Raw genomic sequence first — 13,358 nt, forward strand, 5'->3', positions numbered from 1 at the left:
CCTACTGGGGGGTAGTCTGGGTTGGGTTTTAAATAGTATGACTGAGGGGCACCTGGGTGGCTCAGTCCATTAAGTGTCCAACTCTTGGTTTCAGCTCAGGTCATGATCTCAGGGGTCATGCGATCCAGCCCCATGTTGGGCTCTGCACTCAGTGCAGAGTCTGCTTGAGATTCTCTCTTCCTCTCCCTCTGCCCCTCCCCACTCTTGCACATGTGTGCTCTCTCTCTTTCAAATAAATGAATACTTAAAAAAAAAAAAGCAGTATGGCTTATCTGCATCCACTTTCTCTCTTCTGCCCCTCTTCTTGGACTTGAGATCTTTGGAACATACTTTAAAGATTGCTGACCAGAGCTAGGGGAGAAACCTATGGTCATGGGACATAGGAATGCTTTGTGAACCCATGATTGATCTTTCACAGCCAAAGTACCAGAACCAGGTAGACTGACTCACAACAGATGACCTGCAGAGCCCAGGTATATTAGTTTTACCCATTCTGTGCCTTGTTTACCCTGTTGTTTTTTTTTACTTATTTTCTAAAGGATGCAGTAGACCTATTTCTCTGCCTTTAGATGAACCAAACAAAACTATCCTATCATAACCAGGACCTTTTTAACATGTTTTCCCACAGATTTCTAAAAGAGAGTGTTTCTTCAGATGATTTTAAAGGCTTGGCTAATCTTTCCATTTGTCCTGTAAAGTGTTAAAGGAATAAGGTGATGTCTGTCTAGAGTCCACCAAAACCTGCTTAGGTTTGTCCTTCACTCAGCACTCAGGGGTCAGCTTCCCTCCTGGCATAGCCACTCACTGATATCTGGGTTGTTGCCAACTTCCTTATTCTGTACAATGATATCATCCTCATGGGTAACCTCTGAGCCAACTCACTAACCAGACGTCTGCTGCATCCTAATTGAGCCTGTTCTTTTATCTTTTTCTGGTTTGATGGTTTAGCAATTTTTTTTTTTTAAGAGAGGGAGAGAGAATCTCAAGCAGGCTCTACTCCCAGTGTGGAGCCCCACCCAGGGCTTGATCCCACAACCCCAAGATCATGATGATCTGAGCTAAAATCAAGAGTTGGATGCTCAATGAGCCACCCAGGTGCTGCTGGTTTAACAATCTTTTGAAAGGTCATTTTTAATTCTGAGAGACAATGGTGGTTTCAACCCCCACTCTTACTTCTTTTAAGGTAGAATTTGCTGTAGGGTTTTGGCTATAAGGCATGCTGGGGCCCTTGGTGATGGGTCAGCAGAGAGCAGACAAGGACCGGGCAAGGGAACCAACCTGATTTTAATCTTGACCTCTCCCCACAAGACCAAGGGCCCAGCAGTTATAGTACATGTCCAGGAAGGCTTGGAACCCAGATCATTAACCTCCTAGGGATGTAATCTAGCTGGAGGGGCATGACTTTTTTTTTTAATGGAAAATTTCAGACACATGCAAAAGTACATCAACTAGTACAGTGAACTCCCATGTGTGTGCTCTGTTTCCACAACCCTTAACTTTCTGCCTTTCTTGTTTCATCTGGCCCCACTTCCCCACATGTACATTTCATTCCTATGCCATTATTTGTGGGTGCATTCTGGGTTCCCTGACATAGAGCATCACCCTTTCTCATCATTTTCTTCCACAGCAGACATTTTCATCTTTCATATGTCATAGCAGTAGATTCTGGGGAAAAATAAGCTGTTATTACACTAAGGATTTCTGAATTACGTGTTGCAGCTTGACTATCCAGCCTTCTAGAATTTTCAGTATCTGAAAGATGCCAGGATGGCTTATGATCAGAGCACCAGATTTCAGCCATTTCTTTCTCATTACTTCTCTTTGACTTTGGTGGTTTTGTCACCTGGTTTTCTTTAGCAGAAGCTATATAGATTAAGAAATAAGTTGCGATTTGGAGGTTTTATGGTAAAGTTCTTTGCAGGCGCCTGAAGGATGTGATAGTCATGGGCTCTTCAGCCATCATTTATAGCATATACGAGGAGGCCAAGGGGGCTGGAATGTGACAAGACACCGGTTTTGGAGCCAGACAGAACTGGATTCAAATCTCCGCTCTAACAACTACCAGCTGTGTGCCCTTAGTCAAGTCTCTTAGCCTTTCTGAACAACCCTCATCTGTAAAACTGATAATAACCATTGCCTATTCCTTGTGAAGATGAAATGAGGTAAAGGCTTCGTAAGGACTGGAGTGTAGTAGGTGGTCAGGACCTGGAAGCTCTTATTAGTACCCATTCATTTCAGTTGAGTGACCTTCCCGCCATCCAGTGCGGCTCCTGAGTCACTGCTCACCCCTCCTCCAACATCTCAGTGTTTAAGAAGTTCTGAAGGGTGAGATGCTGCACACCAAGCAAAGGGCAGGCTGTCATCACCACGAGGTGCTTGGAAAATATTCTGGGGGGGAAGTTCCCTGGGCCCAGAAAACTTGTCCTGTTCTTAGTAAATTCACAGCTGGACTTAAAAAAAAAAAAGTCAACAGACTTCCTTGCCAAGTTTTCATGCTTCTATATTTGGCTAGAATCAGACAGGTTTGATCAAATGAGGTCCCTAAGCTTAGGCGGAACGAATGCAGCCATTTTTCTCTGTGTTTGTTGGTCAGAACCAGATTCCGGAGCCAGACTTCCTGACTTTGAAGCCTGGCTCTTCCCTTTCCTACCTGGGTCACTTTGGGCCATTTTTGCCTCTACTTCTCCTTTGTTAAATGGGGCCTATGTCAAAGGGTTTGTTGCAAGGAGTAAAAAGAAACAGTTAATTTAAGCATGGCATATAGAAGGCTCTCTGAACATCAGCTGTTGTCACAGAGGTAACGGGGCAAATTCTGTGCTACGGAATGTTTCTTAGGTTCAACCTGCAGTGGCCGAGCAGTTCTGGTAAGAGCGTCTCATCCATTCTTCATTCATTTTGCAAGTATTTGTTGATCTCCTACTATGCCAAGTCCTGTTCTAGGTTATGTGGACACAGCAGTGAGGAAAACAGTTAAAAATCACCGCCTGAGGAATTAGCATTCTAGCCTTTTCTCAGGGATGGCAACCAGTGCATTATGCACTGGGTATTTATCCCTGAGTTCCTTTAAAATAGCCATTGCTTGACTTGTGTCACTTTATTCTTGTGTCATTACTCAGTTTTGTTTTGCACAACAATCGTTTATTCTTTAGTACCTAATTTGTACCATGGACGTCTTAAGTTGCGTAAGAGCTGGTGCATGCTCACAAGGGTCCGCAGCATAGTGCGGGCAATAGATCAGTGATCACAATACAGCGAAGTACCTGCTCTGATTAAGAAAGGGCACAGAGCGTTATGGGAGCACAGAGGAGGGGCATCAAAATAAAATGGTGGAGTTGAGAAAGTTTCCTGGAGAGGATGCACTCTGGAGGGTGATGTAGAAGTTAGCTCCAGAAGAGTGTAGGTGCATCAGGAGGTGGGGGATGGAGACGTGGGAGTGGGGGTGGCCAGGGAAAGATGGGGTTTTCTAGGCAGAGGGAGCAAGTAGAGAAGCCATGGAGGCCCCAAGCTGCCTGAATATTTGGAGAGCTATTAACAGGTCGTTAGTTGGGTTTATAGCAGAGGATGGGGGTGAGGAAAGGGGAGGCGGAATAGGCACAGATATGAGCCAGGTAACGAAAGGCCCTCTGTGCATTGCTCAGGAGTTTGAACTTTTCTCCTGAAGACCGTGGAGAGCTGGGGAAGGATTTGAGGCTGGGAAATGATGTAGACATGATGGGATGCTGTAAGGGAGGTGCTGCTTCGTCAGTAGTATGGAGCATGATTTGAAGGAGAGCCTGAAGGAAAGCAAAGAGACCAGCTGTCCTGGTCAGAAAACACGGAGGCCAGAATAGACCTCCCAGGAGGTGGTGGAGGAGGGTTCAGAATTTGAAAGTTGTTAAGGATGTGGGCTCTGCAGGGTTTGGTGAATGACTGGCCGAGGAGGGGAGGGGGGGCAGTGTTTTAGAGATTGTTGAAACCATAAACCCCTGTAAGTTAAGAGAGGGGCAGGATGTCATCACCTTGAGTCATCATAACTCCTTGTGTTACTGTAAAAAGTTAAACCAGGGCAAATGTGTCTCACTGGGATGTGCACTTGTCAGCAAGGGTGCACATGGAAGTCATCTGTATTCACTCACAGGTCAATGTTGTTTTCACACAATTCCAGCCAAGTATATCACTGTGTCTTCTAGTTCCCTGGTTAATTCATTCTATTGATCAAATATTTATGAGATACTTCTAAGTGCGTTCATGGAGCTTGTGTATTGGTAGGAGTGGGTGGAGGAGGAAAGAATCATAAGTGAAAGTAAACAAAGAAGGTAAGTTCAGGTAGAGGTAAGTGCTGTTAAAAAAAAAGGAACTGAAGGGAGAGAGAGGGCCTGGGCGGGTAGGTTGCTGGGAGTGACTTAGATAGTGTAGTCAGAGAAGGCCCTGTGAAGAGGTGAGCCGAGAATTTACCTGAATGACCCTAAGTGAAGCATCCCGGGGAAGGACCCTGAGGCAGGCAGGAGCTAGTTTGGTTGCCATCCTTGTTTAAACCATGCCTCCTACCAAGTATATAGCAATACAAGCCTTTCTCAAGAAACAAGAAAGTTCTCAAGTACACAACCTAACCCTCCACCTAAAGGAGCTGGAGAAAGAACAGCAAATAAAGCCTAAACCCAGCAGGAGAAGAGAAATAATAAAGATCGGAGCAGAAATCAATGAAATAGAAACTAAAAGAACAGTAGAACAGATCAACGAAACTGGGAGCTGGTTCTTTGAAAGAATTAACAAGATTGATAAACCCCTGGCCAGACTTATCAAAAAGAAAAGAGAAATGACCCAAATCAACAAAATCATGAATGAAAGAGGAGAGATCACAACCAACACCAAAGAAATACAAACAATTAAAAGACCATATTATGAGCAACTCTATGCCAGCAAATTAGATAACCTGGAAGAAATGGATGCATTCCTAGAAATGTATCAACTACCAAAACTGAACCAGGAAGAAATAGAAAACCTGAACAGACCTATAACCACTAAGGAAATTGAAGCAGTCATCAAAAATCTCCCAAAAAACAAAAGCCCAGGGCCAGATGGCTTCCCAGGGGAATTCTACCAAACATTTAAAGAAGAATTAATACCTATTCTTCTGAAACTGTTCCAAAAAATAGAAATGGAAGGAAAACTTCCAAACTTGTTTTATGAGGCCAGCATTACCTTGATCCCAAAACAGACAAAGACCCCATCAAAAAGGAGAATTACAGACCAATATCCCTGATGAACATGGATGCAAAAATTCTCACCAAAATATTAGCCAATAGGATCCAACAGTACATTAAAAGGATTATTCACCACGACCAAGTGGGATTTATCCCTGGGCTGCAAGGTTGGTTCAACATCCGCAAATCAATCAACATGATACAATACATTAACAAAAGAAAGAACAAGAATCATATGATCCTCTCAATAGATGCAGAAAAAGCATTTGACAAAGTACAGCATCCTTTCTTGATCAAAACTCTTCAGAGTATAGGCATAGAGGGTACATACCTCAATATCATAAAAGCCATCTATGAAAAACCTACAGTGAATTTCATTCTCAATGGGCAAAAACTGAGAGCTTTCCCCCTAAGGTCAGGAACGCGGCAGGGATGTCCACTATCACCACTGCTATTCAACATAGTATTGGAAGTCCTAGCCACAGCAATCAGACAACAAAAAGAAATAAAAGGCATCCAAATCGGCAAAGAAGAAGTCAAACTCTCACTGTTTGCAGATGATATGATACTTTATGTGGAAAACCCCGAAGACTCCACCCCAAAACTGCTAGAACTCATACAGGAATTCAGTAAAGTGGCAGGATATAAAATCAATGCACAGAAGTCAGTGGCATTCCTATACACCAACAACGAGACAGAAGAAAGAGAAATTAAGGAGTTGATCCCATTTACAATTGCACCCCAAACCATAAGATACCTAGGAATAAATCTAACCAAAGAGACAAAGGATCTGTACTCAGAAAACTATAAAATACTCATGAAAGAAATTGAGGAAGACACAAAGAAATGGAAAAGCGTTCCATGCTCATGGATTGGAAGAACAAATATTGTGAAGATGTCAATGCTACCTAGAGCAATCTACACATTCAATGCACTCCCCATCAAAATACCATCCACTTTTTTCAAAGAAATGGAACAAATAATCCTAAAATTTATATGGAACCAGAAAAGACCCCGCATAGCCAGAGGAATGTTGAAAAAGAAGGGCAAAGCTGGCGGCATCACAATTCCGAACTTCCAGCTCTACTACAAAGCTGTCATCATCAAGACAGCATGGTACTGGCACAAAAACAGACACATAGATCAATGGAACAGAATAGAGAGCCCAGAAATGGACCCTCAACTCTATGGTCAACTCATCTTTGACAAAGCAGGAAAGAATGTCCAGTGGAAAAAAGACAGTCTCTTCAACAAATGGTGTTGGGAAAATTGGATAGCCACATGCAGAAGAATGAAACTGGACCATTTCCTTACACCACACACAAAAATAGACTCCAAATGGTTGAAAGACCTCAATGTGAGACAGGAGTCCATCAAAATCCTAAAGGAGAACACAGGCAGCAACCTCTTTGACCTCAGCCGAAGCAACTTCTTCCTAGAAACATCGCCAAAGGCAAGGGAAGCAAGGGCAAGAATGAACTACTGGGACTTCATCAAGATAAAAAGCTTTTGCAAAGCAAAGGAAACAGTCAACAAAATCAAAAGACAACCGACAGAATGGGAGAAGATATTTGCAAATGACATATCAGATAAAGGGCTAGTATCCAAAATCTATAAAGAACTCATCAAACTCAACACCCAAAGAACAAAGAATCCAATCGAGAAATGGGCAGAAGACATGAACAGACATTTTTCCAAAGAAGACATCCAAATGGCCAACAGACACGTGAAAAAGTGCTCAATATCGCTCGGCATCAGGGAAATCCAAATCAAAACCTCAATGAGATACCACCTCACACCAGTCAGAATGGCTAAAATTAACAAGTCAGGAAACGACAGATGTTGGCGGGGATGCGGAGAAAGGGGAACCCTCCTACACTGTTGGTGGGAATGCAAGCTGGTGCAACCACTCTGGAAAACAGTATGGAGGTGCCTCAAAAAGTTGAAAATAGAGCTACCATATGATCCAGCAATTGCACAACTGGGTATTTACCCCAAAGATACAAAAGTAGGGATCCGAAAGGGTACGTGCACCCCGATGTTTATAGCAGCAATGTCCACAATAGCCAAACTGTGGAAAGAGCTAAGATGTCCATCGACAGATGAATGGATAAAGAAGATGTGGTATATATACACAATGGAATATTATGCAGCCATCAAAAGGAATGAGATCTTGCCATTTGCAACGACGTGGATGGAACTGGAGGGTATTATGTTGAGCGAAATAAGTCAAACAGAGAAAGACATGTATCATATGACCTCACTGATAGGAGGAATTCTTAATCGCAGGAAACAAACTGAGGGTTGCTAGAGTGGGGGGGTGGGGTGGGAGGGATGGGGTGACTGGGTGATAGACACTGGGGAGGGTATGTGCTCTGGTAAGCGCTGTGAATTGTGCAAGACTGTTGAATCTCAGATCTGTACCTCTGAAACAAATAATGCAATATATGTTAAGAAAAAAAAAGAAGAAGGTAGCAGGAGGGGAAGAATGAAGCAGGGGAAATCGGAGGGGTAGACGAACCATGAGAGACGATGGACTCTGAAAAACAAACTGAGGGTTCTAGAGGGGAGGGGGGTGGGAGGATGGGTTAGCCTGGTGGTGGGTATTGAGGAGGGCACATTCTGCGTGGAGCACTGGGTGTTATGCACAAACAATGAATCATGGAACACTACATCTAAAACTAATGATGTAATGTATGGGGATTAACATAAGAATAAAACAAACAAACAAACAAACAAACAAAAAACCATGCCTCCTACCTGGATTATTGCAATAGCCACCAGCTGGTCTCCTTGCTTTGCCTCTTCTCTGTCATTCTCAACATTACAGCAGGAGCAATTCTTTTAAAAATGTGAATGAGACCCCCTCCTCAGAGCCCTCCAGGGCTTCCTACACCACACTGAGTAGAAGCTGAAGTGCTCAGAATGGCGTTGGTGCCCTCCCCAACCCGGGCTCCCTCTTTCTCCTGATTACGTCTCCTACTCCTTTCCTGCTTGCATCCTCTGTTCCAGCCACAGTGGCCTCCTCCTGCTACCTGAACATGGCAAACATGCCCCCACCTCTCAGCCAAGTACTGCATGGTTTGTCCCTCACTTTAGGCCTTGGCTTCTGTGTCAAGGGTTCCCAGGTCCACACTCAGATTTGAAGATTTGCTAGGGGGCCTCACTGGACTCAGCATGTAATTATACTCACATGGTTATGATTTATTACAGTGAAAAGACACCAAGCAAAATCAGCATGGGAAAATGGATGGGGCAGTCTGTTGGGAACCAGGTATAAACTTCCAAGGTTCCTCTTCCAGTGGAGTCCCATGAGATCCTGATCTCCCCCAGATTTCGCCCCCCCCACAAAGGTTTGTGACACCATTGTGAAATGTTATCTATCAGGGAAGCTCATTAGGGGCTCAGTGCCCAGTTTTTATTGGGGACTGGTCATGTAGGTAGCCTCTGCCTGCCATATACCAGAATTCCATACTCCCAGAAAGAAAGTAGGGATATAGTATAAAGCATGTTTTTTGCACAAACAGTTAAGGCATGGTGAGCCATTCTTATCAGGGGATGATAGGTACCCTCCTGACATTCCTAGATGGCACCCAAGGGCCAACCTTGAAAGCAGGTCTTGCAAGGACAACAGTCTTAGGCCTGTTATGTTAACATTTCTGCACTGCTTGGATGGCTTTCTTTCTTCTTTTCATTCTTTCTTTCATAAATATTCAATTTATTGAGGTAACAATAAAGTCTAGTTTTTCCTTAAGCTTTCAAGTTCAACTACAAATCTTTTTGTTCCTTTTTTCCCCCTTTTTAAAAAAAAATTTAAATTCAATTAATTAACATAATGTATTATTTGTTTCAGGGGTACAGGTCTGTGATTCATCAGTCTTATATAATACCCAGTGCTCATTACAACACATACCTTCCCCAGTGGACATTGTGGATGGCACTTTCTCAGCAAACCCTTCTCTCACCCATCCTACTTAAAATAGAACGTCCTCCACCAGCATTCCCTACCCTCCTTTCCGTTTGACCTTTCTTCATAGCATGCATCACTAAGATATTATATAATCTACACACCTAATTGTTTATTGCCTGTGTCTCCTCTTAACATGTAAGCTTCATGAGGGCAGGGATTTTTGCTTCCTTGATTACCACCAAACCCCTAGCACCTAGGACAGTGTTTGGCACATGGGAGGTCCTCACTAGTATGTGATGAATGAATTAAAAATAGATAAACATGGGGGCACCTGGGTGGCTCAGTTGGTTAATGTCTGACTCTTGATTTCGGCTAAGGTCATGATCTCAGGGTCATGAGATTGAGCCCCACATCAAGCTCCACGCTGGGCATGGAGTCTACTTAGGATTCTCTCTCCCTCTCTTAAAAACAAAACAAAACAAAACAAATAAACACGGCACATGCGGTTAGAACAAAGCAAGCCATGCAGAGAGAGGTAGGAGGCGTGGTTGCTGGGCAGATGAAATCAGAGCAAACTGGGATCCTGGATCTTGTGAGTTGCAGGAAGGGGTTTAGATAAACATATTTCTTAAGTCTCATGATCCCCCACAGAGTTGTCCAAACCAGATCTTTACTAGTTTCCCAAATTCAGCTGACTCTTCTCTCTCCTCAGGGCCCCATGTCTGATCCTTTTACTTTTCCATTTAGTTGACAGGGGAATTCAGAGTCTCCAGTTCTGGTCAGTATAACACTTCATGCTCTTCTGACAAAAACTTCCAACAGTTGTTAAGAGTTGAATTACTGGTATTATTTATTTAGTAATCTGAGTTCTCCATTAGATTGAAAATCATAGCTTGTTAACTATATCCTCAGTGCCTAGCCCAGAACTCAACAGACATTTGAATGAGTGGTTTGCTCTTCTTCAGAGTGCAGGTGACCCTGGACTAGGCTAGACTTCCTGGAGACCTTGAACTGTGAAAGAGCTTTCCCAGGTTCTGTAGCCGCGACTCTCAGCCTAAGAGCTGACATCTCCCTAGGCTCCCTCCAGGTTTGGAGCACATGGTAGGCAAATATCAGCCTCACCATGACCTGGCTTCTGATGCTTGGCTGTGGATGTTCACTTCACAGGAGCCCTTGGAAAAGGCCCAGCTGCTTGCAATAATTGGGGACCAGCTCATCCAAAGCCACCATTATGCAGCCGACTCCATCAGACCCAGATGTGTAGAGCTCAGGCACCTCTGTGATGACTTCATCAATGAAAGCAAGAAAAAGCGTGACATTTTAGAGAAGTCCTTGGAGTTGCATAGACAGCTGGACAAGGTGAGCACAGCAAAGCCACGACCATGATGTTTGCTAAATTTTCTGTACAGGAGGTTTAATCATACTCATCCTCCCTGCCCTACAGAATTGCTGAGAGGATAAGTACTTCATGTAAAATAGTGCTCGAGAGGCATTAAAAACTGTACAGATTCTAGGTCAGAGAAGTATTGGAAGTCAAAAGTGCCCTCACCATCCCACCATATCCCATTAGAATGAACAAATGTTCATTTGCCTCTATGTGGACCTAGAGTGTGTTTTGGCCTGGCCCCATGATTCCCTTTCAGGCAGAGAACGAAGCACTATATTAACAAAGGGCTTCTCTTTATATATAGGCATTAATCCTTTTGGAGAAGCTTAAGTAATAATGACCATTATACACTTCTACCATTTATTGAGCACCTACTATGTTCCTGCCAGAAACATAATTATGTCATCTATTCAATCCTCAATAAAACCTATGAGGAAGGTATTAATGACATTATTTTATAGAGGCAGAAACTGATATTCAGTGTGGTTAAATCAGTGGTTCACAACATTTTTTAAAAAAGATTTATTTATTTATTTGACAGGGACACAGCAAGAGAGGGAACACAAGCAGGGGGAGTGGGAGAGGGAGAAGCAGGCTTCCCGCTGAGCAGGGAGCCCGATGTGGGGCTTGATCCCAGGACCTTGGATCATGACCTGAGCTGAAGGCAGACACTAACGACTGAGCCACCCAGGCGCCCCTGGTTCACAATATTTAATACATGAGAACCAGTTTGCTAGAATTGCAGACTCTCTAATGTGCCATTCCGGAGACTGAGATTCAGTAAAGTCTAGGATGATGCCCAGGAATCAGTATTTTCACCAAGTTTCCAGGTGACTCTGGTGCAGGTGGTACAGGGGCGACACTGAGCAACTGTGGGATAAGTGATTGCCCACAACCACCCCCGGGGTAAAAATAGGAGATTGCAGATTTGAAGTCAGGACTGCCATATTCCAAACCCCAGGCTCCCTAGACTAGACAGCAACACTGTGTGCAGAGGGCTCACAGGGAAGGGGCACAGCCCCTGCTGCCCTTCAGTGGTGATCTCTGGGGCAGGTGTCTGGGGCAGTGACTTCTGGAGCTTTCCCTGTCAGCTGTTTGCAGGCAGCATGTGACTCATGGCCATGAGTCAGCATACTCCATTCCCAAAGCTGTTTCTCTGTGATGGCTAGGGGCACACACCCAGGCTGTTTATGTCATCCCAATGCCAAAGGGATTGTAATGTCAATGAAATACAACTGTTCCAGAAGCAAGTGGCTCAGAAGGGCCTGGTCCACAGCCTGCTCTGTGTGCTGAACTCTGCAGGATCAGCTGTGGTTTTCCTCACTCCATTTCTGCTCCAGAGATAATAGCCTAATGCTGATGTGTGGAGTGTGTGTGTGTCTGGGAGAGTAAGTATCCGCTGTGACTCTGTGGAAGAACCCAACTTAATGTTTTCTATAGATTTAGGCATGATGTTTCAAAAGAAATATATCAAAGCATGTATATATCATGCATATAGAGTATATATCTAAAATTATAGAGTATATATTAAAGCATGATTTACATTATTTTGAAAATCCAAAAATGTAGGAAGGAGGAGAAGAGTTACTGTGGACACCTACACGTCCCATTCCCTTCCTCATCCCTACACAGAGATAATCATTAATTTTTAAATATATTATGTTTGTTATTCTAAAAGTAGTACACATTCAATGTAAGTAATTTAAAGGAAAAAATAAAGACAAATAGAAGTTGCCCATAATTTTCCCACTTAGAGCTAACTACTTCGGAGTGCTCCCTTTTGCTCTTTTCCCCCGTATGGTTATTTTATGTAGCTCTTCAGGTCACACGGTAAATGGAAATGCAGACATACTTGCACTGGTGCTTCTTTCCACATAAATATTCAGGCAGCACAAGGGCCCCTGTCTTTCTGTTTAAGTCTTTTAAAAATTGAATTGTTAGAGTTCATCACCTATCTGATTCCATCCCAGCATTCTGGAAAGTTTGAATATTGTTATCCTGAGTTACAAAGCTTTGCATTCTTGGATGCTTCTCTAGGACAGACAAATGCCAGTAAATGCAAATGTGGACAGAGGAAAGTAGTGTTTTTGTTAAGAGGGACACTCTAATGCCCCATTTGTCACCCTATGCTCTTATAATCAATTAGGATACAAGATGAGTAGCCTAGAAGGCAAACTGAAAAGTCATTGGTTACATCCCTCAATGGTTAGACCAAATTTAGGAATACCTAACTCTTTTGGAGATGTAGCAATTACTGTCAGTGGAAAAGAGAAGAATGTTTATACAAGTCTTCTTACTGACTGGATGACTTCCCTGAGAAATGGACAGACATAAAATTAGTTTGGGTTTGTCCACCATAGAGCTGTGTTAGGAGTGGTTAGACTTATGAACTTTATGCTGTCCCACAACAATTTTCCGTTGTCTCAGGATCCTTCTAGACCACAGATAAGCTCAGGCGTCCTGAGGGTTGTGGTGGCTGAGTTGTGGTCAGGCTGACTGTGTAGGGCACTGTGTTTCTTTTGAAAGGTCAGCCAGTGGTGTGAAGCAGGAATCTACCTTTTGGCTTCCCAAGCTGTAGACAAATGCCAGTCACGAGAGGGGGTTGACGTTGCCTTGAACGACATTGAGGCATTTCTGAGTACGGCGAAGGAGTACCAGTTGCCCAGCCACATGGAGTTTTACAGCCAGTTCGAGTTGATACTCACCATTGACGTCAAGGTAATGTTTCTGGGTTATTTTAATCTTGTGGTTGGAAAGGAAGCACTGGGTGGCCTTTTGCCTATTGCTTAAGAAAGTCCCGGTAGGATGTACTGAGCAGGCTCACCAGTTCCTAAGTCTCAGGTGGCATCCTAGCCTCTGTGCTTCCTGGCAATCTGAC

General features: G+C 43.6%; 1 protein-coding gene across 1 annotated transcript in view; it reads left to right on the forward strand.

Annotated features, from left to right (window-relative positions):
- MCF2L2 (MCF.2 cell line derived transforming sequence-like 2) overlaps nt 1-13,358 on the forward strand; it is a 236,007-nt gene that overhangs the window by 93,374 nt on the left and 129,275 nt on the right. Inside the window, exons 12-13 of the mRNA XM_044921376.1 lie at nt 10,261-10,452; nt 13,007-13,198. Coding sequence (XP_044777311.1) covers nt 10,261-10,452; nt 13,007-13,198 — 384 coding nt within the window. The remainder of the gene's footprint in view (nt 1-10,260; nt 10,453-13,006; nt 13,199-13,358) is intronic.

This window comes from Neomonachus schauinslandi, chromosome 1 (genome assembly GCF_002201575.2).
Source record: "Neomonachus schauinslandi chromosome 1, ASM220157v2, whole genome shotgun sequence".
Taxonomy (NCBI): domain Eukaryota; kingdom Metazoa; phylum Chordata; class Mammalia; order Carnivora; family Phocidae; genus Neomonachus; species Neomonachus schauinslandi.